The sequence below is a fragment of the Falco biarmicus genome, chromosome 2 (genome assembly GCF_023638135.1).
Source record: "Falco biarmicus isolate bFalBia1 chromosome 2, bFalBia1.pri, whole genome shotgun sequence".
Taxonomy (NCBI): Eukaryota; Metazoa; Chordata; class Aves; order Falconiformes; family Falconidae; genus Falco; species Falco biarmicus.
The window spans coordinates 115112909-115134949 of NC_079289.1; the positions used below are offsets into that span (position 1 = coordinate 115112909).

The 22041-nt window shown below is 38.1% G+C and overlaps 1 protein-coding gene across 3 annotated transcripts; it reads right to left on the reverse strand.

The window, feature by feature from the left end:
- Positions 1-2620: 2620 nt before the first annotated feature.
- Positions 2621-21068, reverse strand: ARL6 (ADP ribosylation factor like GTPase 6). 3 transcript variants are annotated; one of them, XM_056329598.1, is made up of 9 exons: positions 20955-21068; positions 18217-18367; positions 15674-15735; positions 13893-13961; positions 11350-11444; positions 7501-7630; positions 5937-5992; positions 5811-5823; positions 2621-3312 (listed from the first exon to the last, which is right to left on the reverse strand). In XM_056329598.1, exons 2-9 carry the CDS (start codon positions 18337-18339, stop codon positions 3276-3278), a joined length of 585 nt encoding a protein of 194 aa, XP_056185573.1. In that variant the 5' UTR covers positions 18340-18367; positions 20955-21068; the 3' UTR covers positions 2621-3275. The 3 variants fall into 3 exon arrangements, with proteins under 3 accessions (XP_056185573.1, XP_056185572.1, XP_056185575.1); XM_056329597.1 differs by lacking the exon at positions 20955-21068 and having other exon boundaries at positions 18217-20088; XM_056329600.1 differs by lacking the exons at positions 5811-5823; positions 20955-21068 and having other exon boundaries at positions 18217-20081.
- Positions 21069-22041: the final 973 nt, after the last annotated feature.

A 22041-nucleotide genomic window follows, 5' to 3' on the forward strand; every position in this document is an offset into this window, starting at 1 on the left:
AAAGGAGCAGACCAGAGAGTTTTGAAGCAAAACTGTAAGGACTTCTGTGAAACAGAAATAAGGCAGACCAGAAAGAATTAAAGAAATGGATGACAAATTAATCATGAGGAGAGTTATTTCTCAAATGAGTAAAACAAAAAAACCCAAACCCACAAAAAACAACACTTAAGATTAAACTGTATTTCTTGGCATAAGAAATACTTGCTTTTAAGGACAAGTATTTTGATCAACATTAATAACATTTTCTTAGTAACAAGAAATAAAATTTCCTAGTTAGAGCTTCTAAGAGAAGAGCTGTTTTCTGAGACAGCATTGCACAGCTGTTTTTAGGAAGCACTGAAATGCAGGATTATCATTCCACATATTACCACATCAGAATGCCTTCCTGTAGACAGCTAAACTGAGCTGTTATGTCTAGCCTTTCACAGCAGCTTATCTTTCTTATTAGTAAATAAAAAGTGCCAAGCATATTATAGTTAGAGGGCTGAGATTAAAAGGAGGATCCATTACATTTACATCCTACACTTAGAACTGCAATTGCTTAACAGAAATTTGCCCAGGAGTCTTCAGGCCTCACAGACTCTTGGCGTACCTGCAAGTAGCTACAGGTTCAACACCAAGTTCCCATGGATTCACGTCCCGAGTACAAGAGAGGCAAGGCTCGAAAGAATTAGGAATCACACATCTTGGAGCATCCAGGCAGAACTCATTCTTTTAACATCCTAAATGTAATGGGAGAACAGTATTGAAGACTGACAGCCACCGGGCCCTCACGAACCAACTCCAAAGAAGCCTTTCTTCCACAGACGCATGAGGCTTTTGTGCAACAGACGAACTTTGTACTAAATTCAATGTTACAAAAGCAACTCAAGGCTGTAGCAAGTGTGTATGTTAGGGACTTATGCCCGTACACCATGCGGAGAGGAGCGGTGAATATGCAAACATCCCTCCAGTAGCTTTATGTCCACAGAACGATCACAAATGTTCTAGAAGTGAGACACAACTAATGGCTGAAGTGGTAAGGAAAGGGGCGTGGCAAATAAATAAATAAATAAACAAACAAACTAATAAATAAATAAATAAATAAATAAATAAAGTCAAGCATTTCACCAACAGGCCTGTCCCCATTCCCACTCCTTCCAAGAGGTCTCCATCCAACCCAGTGTCCTGGTAGGAGGGGAACAGAAAGCTGCTGAAGAAAAAACCCCACCGTGAAACAGGAAAAAACCCCAAGAAGGGGAACAATCACCAACGTTAAAACCTGCTGTTTTCAAGAACGGCTTACTAACCACATCAGAAAGCAAAAAGTAAAAGACAATAGGGCACTTTCCTCAGATTTGTAGGGGGAAGAACAAAGCAGTAGGTTCAAACAGCTTCCCATGACAGTAAAGGCAATCCATAAGATAAACATCAAGTACTTGGTGTAGTCCAACATAAACAAAAATAATCAGAATGCCATCAAGGTTCAGATTATTCAAGAAAGTCAAAAATGCAGACAGATTTTCTAACAACTTAAATTTTCTTTGGTAGAAAAAAAATAATGCCAACATAAACCTAAATTGAAGCCATATAAATGAACCAAAATAATTAAAAAATACACCTAGTCAGCAAAAGGTATTTCCAACAAGTATTATTTTTGTTACTGTATTATCCAGTGCAAACCAAAAAATTATCTGCCCCACAATTCCGTTAGAAAAACACCTCAGAATTATATGATTTTTCCTCCTTTGTATTTGATTTTTGTATAGATATTTAGATTGAGAGTTGACAGAAGGCATCACAGAAAGAGACATGAGAGATAAATACTTTCATAAGAAACTGAACTGTCAGAATTATGACATCCTGTAAGAAACATTTTTTTACAGTAAGACTCAGGTTCCTCTAGCAAAGCAAGAGAGTTAAAATTAACCAGTTAATAATAACTTGAAGTACATGGAAATATTCTACCATTTCAGGCAGGTCCCTTTGCTCCAAATATTACTCTTTAAGTGAGCCCTAGAAGGCATGCTTACAGAACATTTGTGTGTTTTATATGATAATAAGGTGTGTGTGGGAGCTTTTGCAAGACCTACATATTATATCTGCCACAGGAATCGCCTAATCACTCAGTTAAATACAGCCTTCAGCATTCCCAGTGTCAGTCTGCTTGTTTCTTGGACAAAGGAGGAGGTATTAAAGGGGAAGAGGTGGCATGACAGAAATAAAGTTCTTAGCATTGGCTTAATTTGCTACCTATGGTACATATTTGTAGTCAGAAAGTTTATTAACAATTATTCTTGAAAGTAAAACTGTTTTTATACACAACAGAAGTATAAGACATATTTCATATTAATGATTAGTAAACTAGTGAACTGTCCCTTGACTGTGTTTCCAAAATATAACTTTCAACCATATGCTCTTTAAATATCTGGAAGAGCAGTCTAGTTTATTAGAAAGTGTAGCAAATATATTAAAAAAAAATTTTGGCAAAGGAGACACAATTTTATTACAGTATACAGTGCTATATTCGTTGAAAAATGGATAAACAAATTCCAAATGAAACTAACAGAAAACCAAAAATCTCTTAAGATGTCAAGACCATCAGTGAACATTTTAAGTTAAAAAAACAAACCATGGCATGTTGTATATTTGAAGTTTTATTAATGGGAATGCAACAATAACCATAGCATATCACACAATCAATTCATAACATTTCATTAAATCAGTTCCTTAAAAACATCTGCAATCATCTATAGCAAATACACTGAATATTTGAATCCTTGTCTTTTAAATCAAAATATTCCTCTAGAAGCCTATTGTAGATGGTTACTAAAAACCGAATGTCAAACTTTACAATAAAAAAAATGCAGAAATACCTAGAAATGGGCACGTAAAATTAGTACATATCTCATGCAGCTGTATTTCAGGAAGTGCTGATTTTTTTTTTTTCTCTGGAAAATAAATATTTCCATTTGGTCAAAAGGTGCCCCCTTAAAAAACAGAGGGGCATTTCCTGATGGCTATCATCTAAAACTCAAATGAATGCAGATGTTTATTGTTAACACAATTCTTCTTTTAAAATAGGCTCTCCAGTTACAAGATTCAATTTAATTCATCAGTGTGCATACCTGAGGTGCTATGTTGCCTACATTCAGTTTTCCTGGAAGAGATACTAAAACGAAACAAGTCAACACAGTATATTTTAGCTGAACTGTTCATTTTCTTTAAATCATTTTTCCTTTCCAAGGATCTTGTACACCTACTGACAAAGTTTGTAAAAGAATGCCATATATCCTTTATTTATCTCTCATGTCTTCATTGCTTGGATCTGATCTGTTAATAAAAAGAAACATTTAATCTTAACACAAGGTGAATTCTTGTTGTGTTTTGCTTTTTGAAAAAATAACCCAGTATTGTCTGGGTTACAGAACTACACCAATAGATACTTTAGTGTAGCTACTTGACTGGGGGACAATGCAGTTAGTGTTGTTTTCAACTTGCTCTCTCATCCACTTCAGAAATTCCTCTGTAGCCAAGTTTTTTCCCCCAAATGTTGCTAACTGGACTGGAAGGCTCTTCCACATAATTCAATTTTTATATTTTTTTGGGCTTATAAAGTAAGCTGATGAGAATAAGGCCTGGAAGTTTACTTTATGAAGTATGCATTTCAATTCCTTGTACGTTTCAGCTTCCACATAACTGAACACACATTAACTCCCCAGATGCAAAGGATTTAAAGTTTATTTTTGAATAACTCACATGAAAACTTCTTTGCTCTCAATAGCCAAATTTCTCCATACTGCTGCCTGATTGCCACTTCTCAATTCACTACAGGCATTCCCTGAGTTAGCATAAATATACTGCATCCCCATCACAAAATGTGGAAATCAGCACAATTTCTCAGCACTAATAGGGAATGTGAACTGGGTTTAGACTGTTGAGAGACAGGTTAGTTTTACCCTACCAATAATGTGTTGTTGCAATAGTAACCCCATTGCTAAGTAGGGAAATAGGCAAACTCAGCCTTCACCAGGGGAAAAAAAGGCAAAACCTTCTGCCCCTGCTGCCCCAGATCTGCGAGCTACCTGTGTAATGGGTCTGCAAAAGGTAACTAAGGAAAGCATGGCTGTTGATAAGGAGAACTGTGCATTCGTTAATCAGTTGTCATTTCCTCCACTGGATTTCATGGCATCTACAGGCTGTCATTTAGGGACCACTATAACTTAAGAGTCGTTCCAAATATTTCTATCTAGTGCTTTAGGAATGAGGAGAATAGTAGTAAAAAGACATTTTCCTGAACCATCCATTAAAAGTATAACTGCCAAACTGCATATGTTTAGGCAATAATGCAGTTTAAATCAAATCCCTCCAACTGTTGGGGACACTGAGCCATGAAGTAAAAGAAAATGTTTAGATAAACCCATCCATAAAAAATTTCAGGTCAGAAAATTAAGAGTTAACAATACATAAGAAATTAATAGCTATGAAGACCTATGTAAGTGAATGACAGCAGAAGCACCTGCTTACTGTGCTTAAAAATCTACATACAACTTTAATAGTTTGTCAGAAAATATTTAGGCAAGCATTTGAGATATTTTTAAGTAGCTTGAAGCTATGTACAAAACCATCAATTTGAAATTTGGACTGAAATTTAAAGGTTGCTCAAAGATAAGCAGAGACCCTGAAAATCACAGGAAAATAATACAAAATCATAATTATACCTGAGATCTGGAAAAAAATACATCATTGGGAATCTACCTCTATGATAATAGGGTACAGCAAGGAAGGAAACTCTGTACCGAGACACTGGTTCCCCACCACAGAACTTTTTTAGAGGTGGAGGATGCATCACTGTTGTTCTGTAGGGCAGCAAATTATTTTGTAAAGACTTATTTTTGGCTGGTCTCCCTTCCTCTGAAAACATGACCAAATGTGTTTTATTCTGCAATAACACTGTAAAATACACCATCTTTCTAATTAGCAGTAAGGATTCTAATTAGGAAGGACAGTCTGGTACCCACAGATAAATGCAGATCTGTCAAGTCAGGGACAACGGCTACCATTTAGCTGCAGTTTGAAGGTAATTAGTTTGGTTGACTCTGGATTCTGGATCGGGGCTGACATCTAGCGGCTGCCACAGCAGAGGACACGCCAGTGCAGGGAAACCGTCTTCCAGGTTCAGGTTGGAACAGGAGACGCAAAACACTTGGGAGTGTAAGCAACGTAAATTAGGGAGCTAAATTTAGAATGAGTCTACCAAAACAATACCACACTTCGCTATTCTATGCATTTAGCAGTACATGGGAGGATAAGAGACACCAGAACCTTGCCAACATACAACAGAAGGATATACAACATCCATACCAAGTTTGCAAATAAAAATGTATATGCAATACATCACCTAAGCTGGATCTGATATTTTGTATGCAGTTATGAATGTCTGCATAAACTATGATCATTATACTGTAAGATGTTCTTATTTTGGCTCTAGATTAAAGAGCTGAAGTTGAATAATCAAAACTACTGCATTTCTGTACTTTGCTTATTTTGCTAGCCTGCTTATTCACCATTTCCTGATATGTAACCTTAGGTTACGTAAAACTGTAACAGGACAGTAAGAATAAATTAAAGAACAAGCTGAACTACTACAGTAATAAATTGAAGTGCAGGAAATGGTATTATTATTGTTTACAAGAAAGCCTTACACTGTTTGCAAGAGTATGCATTAATATTTCATAGCATACACTTCTGTCGGAGAAACTGACATGATCTTTTGAGTACTTTAAGGAGGTAAATGAAAGGCAAATATGAGACAGAGCATCAGTACTCACTGTGTAATTTGGTCTGACAGCAGAAGTAGACAGAAAGAAAACAAAGGAAATAATAAAGAAAAAACCTTACAAAATGAAAAAGTTGAACAGAATGAAAATAGAGCAAGAGAATGACATATGGTATACCTTGGAGCCAATCCACACCTTCTTGTAACCCTTCTCCTTTAAGAGCATCACTGGCACTGAAAGAAACAAATCAAATTATGAAAATGTTGTAAATATACCGGGTTTAGTGGAGTCAATCGCTATACTTGTAATTTACAGAACTGCAAAGCAGCATCAAGTACTTAAGTTTTCTTCACATGGAGAAGGCCACTTCCCAAATGATGTATTCTAGAGTACCTCCCCAATATGGAACCACCATTCCAAGATGCAATCTGTATTTTAATTCCAGTTTCAAGGCAGAGGAATCATTCTTAGAACATGAGGGGTTTCTGGAAGAGCTCCCACACAAGGCAGCCACATTGTTCTGTGGCACCTCCACTTAGATAACACCCTCCTCAGACTATGCTATAAAAGATGTTTACTACCTGCAAGAACAGTGATGAATCATAGAATCATTTAGGTTGGAAAAGACCTTTAAGATCATCAAGTCCAACTGTCCTGCCACTCAGCTCCTATACACAGCGATAATGTTGGAGTACTAGAGGGAGAAAGTATAGGGCATGTATACTTCATTGTAACAGCAACCCTAGGAGTATCTGTTAATATATATTAATATTAAGCTACACTGAGAACAGCGTAAACCTACCTTTTGAATCACAGGGTCATAACTGTTTAAAGGCCCCTCGTTCTTCAGTTTATGAAAACTAGCACAGCAATAAATCTAGATTGTTACTGTGGTTAGCTATAAAATTATCTTCCAAGGACCTTGGGAATTCATCAGTGTAATTCCTGAGACAAAAAGCAGTGACCCCTAAAACAATGGCCAGGTAATCAAGTTCAGTGTGAAAGGGCCTAAAATGAATATTGTAGTTTTCAGTAGCATTTAGCTGCTGATTGCACTTTTTTAATAGTATCTGAGGACTTTATTAAGACAAAAAATTAACTCCTATAAAACACTTTTGATATAATGAGAGGGTTTTTTCCTTGTGAACACTAATACAAAATCCTTCTATTCATAGGAAAACTTAAATCCTTCAGACAGAAAAGACACTAGTTTCTACAAGTAAAAATCCCCTCAAACATTACACAGTACAAAGAGTACTGTGTCCCTCTGAATTCACATGAGAACAGCTGCGAAATGGTTTTTCAACAGTAGTTTGCTAAAGCATCTGCACAGTGGAAAAAAATCCCAACTCTAAAGGTTTTATTGTTGATATTCTGAAACCTACAAGACAAACTAGCAGCAGCACTCTGATAACAATGCTACTCAATTTCCCAGCAAAAAATAGCAGCAGCTCTTCTGATAAGCCACTGCTTTCTGATTTCAGTAGCGGTCTTCCATTTCACTCTCTGGGTAACAGTTCTATTGTGAAAATTTTCAAGACACAGTCTACATGAACGCATTGTGCATTTAAAACAAGTTTTATAGCAAGTATTGTAATGTTACTACTGTTTCCACATGTGGCAGCACAGCATTTTATCTGGTTGATCCAATTTATGTTACATAATACTGAGTGGCATGATAGAGCTTAAATATGACTGTACAAAGCAATACCAATAAAAGGATACAAAAAGGGAAAATTACCAGATATGCCAGGGCTTGTCTTTGATGTTTTCTAATGACAGTAACTGAGATACTTTCACAGATGATATTGCATCCCTGAGGTCCATCTTGTTAGCAAAGAAGAGAATAGGCAGTCGACGGTGTTTAATATCTAGGCATGGGCAGAAACATAACGATCATGATACTTACTAATCTCTTCATGTAATAAGCTACAAACAATACAGGAAGATATTCTGCTCACCTGGAACTGCCATTCTCTGAAGGTTGTATCCTACCAAGACGCACACTGTTGGGTCACATGTCCTCTGATGCATGCTTCAAGAATGCTCACAAACTTTCTGGAAGGCTTTGGGATCTTCCACCCACTCCCTCCCTACCTTATACATACATTTAAAGCTGCAGGTATAAATTGCTGGTGAAGCCGAGGATCAGGAGATCAAGCAACTGCCTACAAATGCTACACATCTCTGCTTAGTGAGAACTGGATGTATGAAATGGACAGAAACAATTATTTCTGTTCATTCATAACCTCACAACAATAGGTGCATAACGGTAGTCTGAATTATCCTTCGGCATCCTGGAGAATGTCCATGGCTTCATAAAAAAAAGTGCATGTCTGGACATCCCTTATCCTACCTTCACTTGAAGAAGGACTTTCTTCCAAAAGTTCTTATCAGCTAGCACTGAGAACTACAGATCAAACAAAGCACACTGGCAATTTCTGGCATATTTACACATTCAAAAGCACAAGCCTCGCTGATTACCACAAAAGAATAGAGTCATTGGAAGGAAAGGAAGTATACTCTCTTAAAATCTGACAGATGTAAAACTACCAAAAAATTACCAGCACCAATGCTAACTGTAAGATCTTTTCACATTATTTAAACAAAGGATTAGAGAAAAATCTAAATTTGATTCTATCAATCAATTCTGGATGGCAAAAGAAGTTAGACCCCTCCCCAATGAAAACTGCTATACAGTTTTGGGTTTTTTTTAAATTGTAAAAATAAAAGGTTATTTCATATAGAAAACAAGCTAAGGATTTATTTAAAAACTTCAAACATAAGCCAGCTGCCCCTCCTGGGGGAAGGGGGACAAACCCCCCAAAAACCCAACAAACTGTCAGTGCTGAAGTGGTTTGAACGTTCCTAATTAGGTTCTTTTCAAACCCCCTACTGAACCTTTCCACAAAAAACAGTGGAAGTAACACTATCTATTCATTCATACTCAGACATCAAATGCTGACTAAAATGCTGAAGATTTCCACAACTATTTACTCTGTCTGGAGCTATTTTTTCCTCTGATACCCTCGAACACAAAACAAAGGCCTCAAAATATAAGCACAGAGTATCATGAAATCTTTGCTTTGATTCCACAGCTGAACAACTTTTGTGTCTCCTGATTGAAACTTCTACATTAACCAATAGTATAAATAAATGAACCCTGGCACCCACAGGTTGCAGGTTATGGATAAATTAAGCCCACACAAATTAGTTGACATTGTGTATGCAAGTAGCCAAGTTAATCAAGAAATTTTCAGTACTTTTCTAAAGCAATTAAGAAGGGGCACAACCTACCCACATACACTGAAAGATGTTTGCTAAATAAAGTGGTGGTTGCATGGTTTTAGATTATTTCCTACCTTATCATTGCTTCCTGCTACACAGTATTTGCTAGCTGCCACCCCCCACAACCCTTTTTCACAGTCATTAATGGAAAGTTAAATTTTCTATTTGCATGTAGTTATGAGTTACGCATTAAAAAAAATCCCAGACACTAGATATTTGTGATGTGTAATTTTATACAAAGAATTTCAAATTTACAGGGATTTCAGTTTATTTTAGAAGCATGTGCTGGAGGTCAAGTGACCCAAGAGTTAGTATCCAAAACAAGAAATCTGCACACTACCGTCTTACAAAATGCTAAAGAATGAAGTTTGTTTTAAAACAAATAATACTGTAACAGTGATCATTAAACAAGCCATTATTTGCAGAGCGTTGTCCAGTTATGTAAGTAAAAATAATGTATGGTTCTGATCCATAGAACAGTCCCAGCTAGTACAACTTCTAACCCCGTTGACACTTGACAGTACACCCTCCCTTGCTGACAACCTCAGGCAAAGTCTGGCAAAAAAGTGAGGGAACTGTTTTACTGAAGGATTGCTAAGACTTTCAGAGACAGGAATTGATTCAAGGTTGTTACTGCATCCATTTAAACCTTAAGCAAACACACGTAAATTTAAAGCACTCCACAAGGTTCACAGAGGCAGAAACACAGATGGGGAGAAAGTAGGGTATGCAGAAACAAAAAGCAGAACAGTAATACAAATAAAAATATTGCTACAGTAAAACAGTTATATATCAATTCAGTTAAGAGCTACTTTTATCAAACATTACTACTAGAAGAACTTTTTATTCTCTTTGGTTCTCTTAGATATGAACTATCAAAAATCTGAAACACTGGAATAGGAACACTGTTGCTGCATTTGAACTGAGCTACTCCAAGGCAGAAACACTCAACTGCCCTTTCCTGGTTCTATACAATGTACTAGGTGGGCATAGCCGTGGTCTTTCAGAACTAGAAGACACAAATACGTCAAAATCTGAACAGGCTGACCTGCTAAATCAGTGTTAATAACCTATTAATGCCTAAATGAAAAGTCCCACCTAAGGTTGCATCTCCTCAGTCTTAATATTTTCACTCTTTTGCCTTCTAATAAACCAGTGACTTATTGCAGCAGTCTTTACTTCCCACCTGCTTTGGTACAAAGTTCCCTGGCCTCTCTATAATTCACCTGCAGCCTTTGGTTCACCTCATCCTCCCCTTTGACATCTGCCAGACTGTCTTTTCAGTGTCTGCATGTAAAGTGGCCCATACCCTCCAGCACGAAATTAAGAGGGCCCAGTCAGCTCACACACGCTCAGCTACAGCATCTTTGTTGACTAACTAATGTATTACACGCAGTCTTCACAGAAAATGAAATCATACTAACATAACCGCCCCTATCACATACTACTTTTCTTGGGTGGAAATACAAGTCAGCTTCTCCATTCTTACTTTCAGCATGGTAACCCCACAAGTTAAGGCTCTACCAGCTTAATAAATAAATAAGGAATTACAGGATTATTTCACTTTTAAATTTCCTGCATGTAGTTTTATAATCTAGTTAGTCACAGCAACTACTTTAAGTGCTGAAAGTCAAAATTGCAGACTGCTTACAAAAACATTCCAGTAATGTTGCTATATGGAAGGGCAAAGAAGCAGAGAATTCACTGATCTCAGAACTTAATTAAAAAAGTATAGTCTCATGTAAAAAAACCCAAAACAAAATAAACAAACCCCCTTATGAATGCTCTTATATCCTCTCCCATCCCATGTATCCTTTTATAAGCAATTGAAACTGAGTGGTATAATTATCCCTTCTTATTTGTGACTAAAGCATAATAAATAGAAAGAAGATGAAAAAAGAAATTAAAAGTTACATTAAAGGAATTAGCTGTCTTCATGGAAAAATTCAGACAGAGATAGACCTTTTTGTATGTGTTGGTCATCACATACAGGCTCTCCAGCTTTCAAAGGGTCCAAGTCTAATTCTTCCTCAAAACGATGCAACTTTGGATCTACACTGATTGGTAAGAAACCAATTCAACTCAGTGTAGCCAAATGAAGTACATAGTCAGTTTGTAAGTGTGAATAGGTACAAAAAACCCCAAATGCCAAACTTATTGAAGACTATTACTGTTCTAGTATTCATGAACAGCTAAAATATTTGCAAAGTACTCAGAATGCACAATGTGTCAGATCAGATCAGGGCTTTTCTTAAGACAACATAACAAATATGGAGACAGAAGGGGAAAAAAGCCTCCTCACCTGGATGATTCAGAAGGGTGTCAAGCTCTTCTTTGGCCACAACCATTCTTAATTTGTCACTGCTATCAATGACAAAAATAATGGCTTGGCCTTCTCTGCATAACATAAAAAAAGCAAAGAGGCAAATTATAGGTTCTCTTAAACTGTGACTAAGAAAAGGCTTCAGAAGAAACACCAAAAAAAGCAAACCAACCTGATGATTTTTTTTCCATCTATTTTTTGTTGTTATTTACCATTAACATTTGAATCCAGTCTTATTTCTGAAATTCAATCTTTTGGTAACCTGCATAATTTTTTGAGACATGATGTTGTTAGCTGTGTGGCTCATACAAAGTTCACTCTACACAGACCCTTCAAAAAAGCTTGATTTCGCTACTAAGGCTGAAAAAAGAACTCTGAAAATGTAACCAACCGCTATTCTGACAGTGTGGTCAGACAGACAAAGAAAATCAGGACAGGTTTTTGTAGAAATAATTTCCTACACTAGAACAAGTTTATTTAGAGAAAGGTCAATTACCTTTTCAGAAAAAAATGTGTGTCCACATCTGTTTAACAACTAGGCACATGCAGATTAATTTAGCTTTTACAAAAGCCGGCATAAACAGGATCTTTCTTTTGTTTTGAGTAACAGGAAAGAACTGTCACCTATTGCAAATCATTAAGACATTCTTCTGGCAATATGACCACAGTCACAACATATATACAACTTTCAGCTCATTATTTCAAGATATTATTAATATTTTATGATTTGATGTTCCATTTATTGAAACTTATTATTTGAAAGCAAGTTAAAGTCTGACCAATTCAGATGAACAATTACAAACACCCACACGAGGTATTTTTATTTACATTTTAATGTAACATTCACTTCTCCTTTGTTTTACATTTCTCTGAGACATCATTAAGGCTACATTCTTCACCCCACTGCCCCCAGCACCATCTACCTTTGTATTTTGATAAGAAACAGTCCTAGATCTACTCAAAACCAGAAATAACTCAACCAGCCTAAGACTGTATCAGAAGGTCCGTTCTTTTCTGGAGTACAGAACTCCAACAGCAAATAAAGCTTTTGCGTATTAGCTGAAAACGTCTAAGTAATTTTTATGAACATACAGTATTTTTCTAGAGGAATCACAGTCTTAGCATGTATTTACCACCAAAAATATAACTTCAAAAAGACGTACGAGTAATAGGGACACAACTCGAGTTTACAGATATTTAAGACAAGTGTAATTTGAGAACACATTAGAAGACAGTTTCAAGCCAAACACAAGAAAACGGCAAGCTTCAAATATGCGAAAGCAGCCACTTAGACACTTGATCGGATTTGATTGCCATTTTGCAATTCTTGCAAATTAAATCTTGCATAACTTTTATAAACTGAACAGCAAATTATTGTTTTTACATTATTCTTAGAAGTTAATCTTAAACACATGACTACTGCACTAACTCAGGAGGAAAGGTGGACACGATTGCACATTTCGCTGTCAGCATTACGTAAGAAACTCCCTTACTGTTAAGATAAAAAGCTGTTTATGTGGCACAAAGGGTATGTTACTGCATTAAATACAGCAGTCAGAAAAATTGTTTGCTTACAAAACACTTGGGTAGTATTTTGGGAACAGCCTAAGGGCATCAGTTATTGAAATCCAAAAGATTTGGGAGACATACATCTAACACACTCGAACAATGAAGATCTACCCACATAACAAGTTTTCAAGAAAATATTTCAAATATATCATTGTTCAAAAAAATTCCAAAAAAATCAAAAAATAACACATTTTCCATAGAAAGGACATGAAGTGTTAATCCTCAGTTAAGAATACTTTACGCTCTATCACATCAAATATTAATGAGTATGATAATAATTTCTCTGTTCTATTTCTCCAAGCTATTTCTATGTGGTTTACTACTGTTCACCTTATTTAGATCAGTATCGGGTATTACAGAATAACAATGAGACAACATAAATGAAGATTCAAGTTTCATTAGAAGCCAGAAAACCAGCAATTGGCACTATTACAAATAAGGCAATACCATAGTGTCATAAAGTACCGCAAATATTCTGCTTAATAAATAACATCTAGGAATACCTGGTCAAGTTCTTAGTTACATGTTTGTTTCTCATTCTCTGAGGTTAATTTCCCTCACCTCTCAAAATCTCAGACATCAGCCAATACCTTTTAGGTCTTAAGTCACTTACCTACAGAAGAACAGAAAAACAGGAAGCCTAATTCATCTTGGTGCTTTCTTACAGGATCGATTTTCAGGTTTCAACATGTAAATCCCACCTCTAGTATGCTCCCCTAATCGCTGAGTCAACAAGATGTCCCCAAAAGCATGCTGACTAGCAGCGTATAAAATTTTTCATTTTTTAGAACAGAAAGAGAAGTTGTATTTATCCAGCATGACCTTCTGTCAAACACCAGGTGTAAGTCTTCTCTGAATCACTTTTAACCACTAGATATTACCACACTCTGTTTAAATAACACACAAAACAGCCAATATGAACAGCAATGCTTTAAAATAAATGATAGGCTTACTTGTAGTAATGTTCCCAGAGGTTTCTGTATCTCCCTTGACCTGACATATCAAACACTGTGAAAGACAAACTGCAAAGAAAAGAAGCATATGAGACACAGAAACAGAGAACAAACGCCAAACCCAAATTATTTGCTTTGCTGCCCTGACAGAAAAAAAAGCCAGATCAACTTGAATCCTAATCAACTGGGAAAGATTCCCAAAGGAACTCTGGTTACTTTACCTGCCTTCAAACTACCTATCCTACCCAGTTGTGCAGTCTTATTATAGAAAAATCTCGTATGAGAAAATGTGTTTGTTTATTCTCTGAAAAGAACAAAACCAATTATAAAGTCACATCAAATATAAAATAATATCCCATTCAGCCTCTCTTGTTATCACGTTAGTATCGAATATTGTTTATAATGCTGAGTAAACGAAATTCAGATGATCCATGACTTAAAATTCACAGCTTGTCTTAAATTCTGTCCCTAGACAGGCACCAATAACATCCAAAGGGTTCTGTATACAAAATAAAAGGCTTTAAAAAAAAATAATTCCACCTTCAGAAAAAAAAAATAATCACCTTCTATTAATAACAGGTTACTTCAGATGACCAATCTACAAAGGGTAGTCTTCACAACTTTGACATTTTACCCAAATGCTAAATACAGTGAATCAACTTAAAGAACATTAGAAAAAAAATTCTGATCCACTCCTGGAATGTTTACAGAGGCAACACTTCATAATTCAGTAAACCACACAGAAATCAGCAAATGCTTAATTCAGTATTAAGCTTTCCTGTTTTGGGTAGTTCCAAATATCTCCCCCAAGTGGAGGCCACATAAAAATGAGGAGGTTTGGAAAAGGAAGCTCTCCAGCCATCCTTTCCACTCTGTATGTAGACATCCTCTGATTCTTGACTAGCTGCTCTGCTATGTGTAGTTATTAGCAACCCCCAAACAATGTTTTGATTGTAATATTAGATTAATGAGGTTTTGGGGTGGGGATGGGTTGTGAGTTTGAGTTTTTTAAATCATTCTACATGATGTATTTGCAGGTCACCTCTCCTGTTACAGGATGAGAATAAAGGAAAGCAATATTAACTGACTCACATTCTCACACATGTGCTTTACTGAGAAAGAATACAGTTGTTGAGCCTCCTATAAAAACACAAAACCTATCAACCCCACACATCAGCTCAATGAATAAACAATTTTTTTGCAGATCTCTCATCCAGTGGGGCACGTCGCTTGGTTTGAAGACTAACTGTACCCATTAAAAATACATTGTGAAGACTACAGAATAAAATGTTAACTAATGTTACCTGCTTGAAGTATCTTTGTCTCACAACATTCCTTTTCTAAATCTTAGCCTTCATTCAACTAATGATTTCTTCCTCCTGTTCCTGATCTTTGCCCCTGCCATCTTTACATTGCTAATGCTGTCGCCACCATTTTTCATTTAATGAGATTAGACTGCAATCTCTTCAGAGTCCCTTCCAGTGAGAGTGTTTAATGGAATATTGGTTACCACCTAAGCAACTGTCTCTCCTCAGGTCTGTAACAGTGCCCTATTCTGAAATTCTTAACAGACAGACATCAGATATTAATATACACTACTGCAAAAAAAAAAAAATAATTTTTTTTGGAACACATGTATAGTTTTATAGCAACACAATACATATGTCATGTCATTATACCACCGCACACTATACTCAGTTACATCCCACTGAAAGAGGTAATTAAGTCCAACTACTGTATATTAATTACTGTTAAATGGAGAAAACAAAAGAAACTACTACCTTGAAGTCTTGAATTTCTCTATGCTGAATCCTATTGTTGGAACAATGTCCTGAGTTTGAGCCTTTAAAGGAAAGAAAGTAAAAATTTTACAATCAAGTTGGAAAATGCAAATATTGAAATATATTTGAAACATGAATACACTACAGATCTATTTTTCCCCAAACCATGCAATACAAGAAACTTTCTACAATCCAGATACATTACAGTAAAAAAGTTCCCAGAAAGTACAGTAATTAAAAATCAAGGTTTTGTATTTTCTAGGAAATACAGTGAATGCTGTTGGACAAGAGCATTGAAGACATTTTAGCCTCAAGAATGAGATTCCACCGTTTACATTAGTCTGTTTGTACATGTATGGGTGTACATCACATAAATAGGAGATAGGTTAACATGGAAGAAAACTGCTTGAAGATTATGACTGAGGTCAAATTTCACAATATTTGTGCACTTTGGAAGTCACAATGTCAACCCAAACAAGTCTGTACATTATCGCAAGCCTCTTAGGTAGAGGAGGGTATAATTCTATCAAGATACTAGATTGGCCATACTCCCAGCTTCTGTCCACAGGCAGGATATTTGACATTGGGAATTATACTTCAGACGTTACACAATGGCTTCTATTCTATTTTAACTACTAGACCACTAAAAGAAAACACCATTTGCCACAGAGGAATGGCCAAACTATAAAGCATTATTAATAGATCTGTCTGATAACCAGGTTTACCGTGGAGCTATCCAAGCAACTTATCAGCTAAGTTGGTACAACAGTATAGCTCCTTCAAGAAGCATCGATATTGATCGGTGAGAAAGGTCACATTCATTAGATTACAGAGCTGTCTGAGACAGTGAGATGCAATCCTTTTACAGGCTTTCTAGAGCCCCTTTATTAAAAGTGTTATCTATAAGCAACTGACTCCTCACATACAACTGAAGCAAGCTCAGCTTGTTCACCTGGAGCTTCATTATGAAAATGGCATTCTACCACTGTAAATAAACAGTTTAGTCCACAGTTCCTGTCACCAAGGGAAAATTATTGCAGAGTAGAAGAGATGTTACTTCTTTAACATTTCTTTCAAACGTATTTATCAGGCTCAGAAGAAACAACTCCAAACAGATGCTTGTATTTGCCAGACACCCAATATATTGCCCCTGGCGAAAACTAGTAGTTCTCAAGGTGGCTGGGCTGATCCACAGCTCAAAATCATCTATCCATTGATCTTCCTAAAAATAAACAATTACACCAAATCTGATCTAATGACACTTGTTGCACATTAAAGAATTTGTCACGTCTTGCAAGGATAGGACTTACACAAGTTGTACGCAAAGCTATCCTCCTAAAAGCATCATGTTAAATGAAAATGTTCAGAAGCAGATTCTCATGACACAATTTACAGCAAAGCAAGTAATTTCTATTTATTCTGCTTGTGTAATTCCCTTGGAACCTTCTCTAATACCTATTATTGTGATGAATCTTGTAGTCTGCATTCAACTCTAGTTAGGAATCCTTTACCGCTTAAGGCATGACATAAAAACCCTGCTACAATAAATGTCTCAAAAAATTACATAAATGTATAATTTGCCTGGTACAAATTGTAGTATTTCTCCAAAATGAGTGGCAGCATATAGTAGCAGTTTTCATATTTGTCTATAAATCTATTTAATTTTCATGAAAGAATAATTGCCCGGAACAGAAGAGTGGCAGAGACTTTACCATGCTACATTTTCTAAACAATGTCCAGTGGTACTCTTTAGGAAAAGTTCAGTGGAAATTAAAACCCAAAAGCTGTGTCCTGATATAAACAGCAGAAGTCACAGTTTTGCAAATGCATATAACCAAGATGCACAAGCCTCTGACTCGGAACATGCCTAACAAAATTAATCTATTTCTATTCCATAAATACACCTAGAAACACGGTAAACCTATTTTAAAACTTTGCTCATAATATTATGCACTCTTAGTGGCCTGAAACACTTTTCACTGGATGAATGAACTGCAAGCATAAATGCTACTTCATTTAAAAAGCTATTCTGCTTCAAAAATGCCAAAGTCACTATTAAGTACGCATCTTCACATTATTTCCTATTTTATTATTTATTATATCTTTATTATTTCTCAGGAAAAGATTAAAATAAACACGAGGAATTTAGATAAGTTGTTATACTTACGTGCAAGTTGTTGTATTAAACCCAAATGATCGACACATCACTCATAACTGCAACCCTGTAGCAATTATTTAAGTGACTTAAGGAAAACTTTTCAGATCCTGATTTCAGCCATCATAAACCCTTCCTTACTGGTCATCTTAGAAAAATCATGCCATATCAACAGCGATTTTTTGGGAAATGTTTTCCTAATATGCATGCAGATGCTTATATTTAGTCAGTTGGAAACTCATAAACATATTTGTTCCACTGTACTAAATCAAAGAGTTCTTCACATCTTTTCCATGGTTACATTTAGTATAACAGCATGCAAAACCAGTTTAAACAACCATCAATTCTGCAGTAAAAATGTCAACAGTGAACTAAGTAGGCTACTTACATTTGAAGGTTTAAGTTTATTTATGATTGTTGTTTTGCCGCTATTGTCCAAGCCAAGGCACAAAACGTGAACCTCCTTTTTCTTCAGCCCAAGCCATCCCGCTAGCTTGTCAAACAATCCCATAATTCTCGTTCAAATACACAGGGATTACCTGTTGTTCAGAAAATCGGAGAAGGAAATAGCTGTTGGAAAACTGTTACAGCAGCGCTAGCACAGTAGGTGGGCATGTGGCTAAGCAGTCCTTAAACTTTTAAAAGGACAGTGCGAATAAGACACTATACAAACACTGTCACAGCAGGTTTGCTTGGTATGCTAAACAAATGGAGTGTAAGCTGATTATAGCGAAGAGGCCTCGACACAAAAGCAGATTGACCGTTTATAGCCCTGTCTATATAATGCAATGTCCTTGATTCGCTGGGTGGCAATACTGCCATCATTCTGAGCAGTCCAAATAGGAGTGCAACTGCAATGCCTCTTTACCTTCCATCAAACTGAAAAAAAAAAAAGGAAGACCATTATATTTTACTTCAGATTGTCACTAGTCGTAAATTAGACAACAAAGCTAAACAGTATTTCCCTTCTTCAGCATCTGTTACATAATTTACCCAATGATGAAGTAAGTAAAGTACCCTCTGTCAATTCAATTCAAACTCTCATTGTAACAGGCTTTGCCAATATTAACATGTATAAATTAGGAACTCATTCACTACAAATAGAAACTGATTATAATAGATCCAACAGACATGAAGCCAGACACCGTAACATTCACCCACACCTCAGGGAGATTGCAAACTCCTACATCAAAAAAGATGAAGTTACCTGTCAAGTAGCACATTTGAAGGAGCTTACATCATGAGTTCCCTTGTGGTACCTGGCTGAACACACTTTGCAAAGAGGATAGATAACTCTTGTCTATCCTGAATGAATTCCACTAAGAATAATTTCACCAATCAGACAGCTGAAATATTTGTGATGCATTCAATAACAAAGCAGTTAACTAATGTCAGAGGAACTTCGTGGTGAAGGCTGTTTTTTCTCTTAATAAAAGTGTCCCCCCCCTCCGCCCAGCACTGGACACATACCACAATCTTTACCCCAGAAAATCATGGCAGGTGCATGAAAAGGAAAATACATAAATGACAAGTGTTTGGTCTCACCTCTTCACTGAATTTAATAAAGTCACATAAGCCATCACCTTTGTCTGCAGTATGTTTCTGTTTCTTTTTTTAACACAGATGCTTTTAAAAGCTTTATCTAGTGCATTTTGATTCAAGACTAGTACTGATCTACCAAGTGGCTATGTGTGTAACAGCTACATACAGCTGTTACTGGGTCAAAATTGGCCAACATCAGTTATGGCGATTCCCTCAAAGAAAAAAAACATTATGGCTTTTCTTCTAACTCCCTTTCTTTTACACCCCACTCCTTTTTTTAACATACATACAACTCTGAAAGCAGATTAAGGCTCGATGTTTATTATCAAATTAACCTGATAAAACCCTGCTCCAAAACATGCTATTTTCTAGTCCAATCAAGAGTCTTATCTATGTATTCTAGGTGATAAGGTCCAAAAAAATACCTTGCTACTACTCTTAGAATGGAAAAGAAGGAAACACAAGCACATGAAAGATACTTCTAGGGGTTCGCTTTTAAACAAAAAAAACCTAAATACACATTCTTTGGCATCAGTTTCTGGCAATTTTGTAATTTTTTCTAAAAATCCACGTTTTTTCTAGCAGTTTTTCCTAACATGGCAAAATCATTATTTAAGAATACAATAGAAAAAACGTACCCTTGACTTCTTGCCCTACCCCTTTTCTGCCATTCTTTTTCCCAGCTGTGAAGAGTTTCAGCAGTTACAGCTAGCACAGGTTCCTTTTTTTTTTTTTTTTTTTTTTGCCAGCTGATATTTAGCCTACAATGCTATACAGCACGTTAAACATGGCCTAAAATTATTTTGGATAGAGTTTGGTCCAGGAACTTGTTCTCCAGCTCCGGGACATGGAGCCAAGCGAGCTGCAGCCACACTCCCCGGAGATGCCCGAGCAGGCACGGCCACCTGTCTCCGGTGGCTGCTAAACAAGACATGGCAACCTGTCACCCCAATTGCCAGGACACTGTGCTGAAAGCAACGAGCCACAGAGCACGATACTCATCGTCTCCTTGAGTTTTTGAGACGGTGGTCAGCGCAGGTAACCTGCGGATGGCCCTTCCAAACTCAACGGCACTAGAAGGCCATTTAATTCATGTGGACTACTCAACCATAAACGCTGAGATACCAAGGCTGCCTAAGCCACCAACAGAAGGCCTTTTCAGAATAGCATCACCTAAAACTCTAGCGATAGATGCTTTTTTTTGTTGTTTTTTTTTGTTTTGTTTTGTTTTTTCCAGGATCCCCTGCTCCCACCGCACTCAGGGCGACAAGCCAGGGCCCAGCAGGTCCCCAGTAGCGCCTGCGGCCAGGGCCAGGGAACCCCTGGGCAGCCAGGCCGCTCGCAGTTACCAGGACAGGTGGTCCCCTCCCGCCGCCAAGGCCCCCCCCTCAGCAGCATCCCACGCCGCCCCGGCCAGGGCCGCCCCCAGCCGCAACCGGCAGCGGGTGCGAATTCCCTCGCCCGGGGCGGGACGCAGGGCCCCACGCCGGTGGGACATGGGTTCCCACAGGGGGCCGGGCCGGGCCGGCCGACACCGATGCAGCGCCTCACGGCTCCCGCGCTCCCCGCGGCCGCAGCACCGACCTCGGCCCGCGAGACGTCGGCCAGGCCCCGCCGCCACCAGCCGCCGCCGTTGCCGAGGAAACCGCCTCCCCCGCCCCCGGCAGACCCGCCCCTTCCGGCCAGCTCGCGAGGCGGTGGTTGGGGCGGGGCGCGCCCTGCGGCCACGCCCACTGCACGGTCCCGGCGGCCGCTGTGAGGGGGCCGCGGGCACGGGCCGGGGCCGTTCGGGCGCCTCAGCGGCTGCCGTGAGGGGACAGCGGGCCGGGGCCGTTCGGGCGCCTCAGAGGCCGCTGTGATGGAACAGCGGGCCGGGCCCGATCGGGCGCGTCAGCGTCTGTGGCAGCTTTGCCTGTTGCCGTGTCACTGGTGCCCGGCCGCCTGTCATCTTCACCGGTGTAACTCACCTTCACCTGTGTCATTTTTTTCCAACCCCAGCTCCTCTTCTTGCACAGCGGCCACAAGAGCGCTCAGATAAATCCTCTTGGGTGTTACAATTAACGTAGGAAGAAAAAGGTCAATAAAAATTAGCATCAAAGGTGTTCACAGTAACTCTGGTTCTTAAGCAGGCGGTGTGGTGGAGTACAGTGTTCAGGGAAAACCTTAAACCCACTTGTCACTTAAATAATGGGTGAAAGTATTTAAAAATCGTGTAAGTAATGACAAAAAATGGTGTTTGGGAAGAGGGCGGCTTGCCTAGGCCAGGCACAGTGTCGGAAACATGCTTCGGTAATTTTTTGCTGTGTAGCACTGTCCAGAGAGCCTGGTTCTAGGATTGCTGCACCAACTTAAATCACTTAAAACGAGCTCCAAACAGGAGCATGTATAAACTAAACCCCAGTCTCTTTTCTGCCACGTACTTTTATTTAGCTGCCAAATTGTTCTCAATTCTGCAAAAGCGTGCTGTTACCCCCTCTGCTTCAGCACTTAACAAATGCAGTTGAAAAGACTGGTTTGAACTGGAACAGTGGGTTTTCCTTACTCTCTCAGCTCTGTTGAGGTATTCCTGGGATGTAAAAAACTTTATATGCTGCTGGATGCCGACACCCTCCATGGCAGGCCCTGCTGAGAGCCCGCGGCCAAGCAGCAGAGGCAGGGAAGCGCTCCGCAT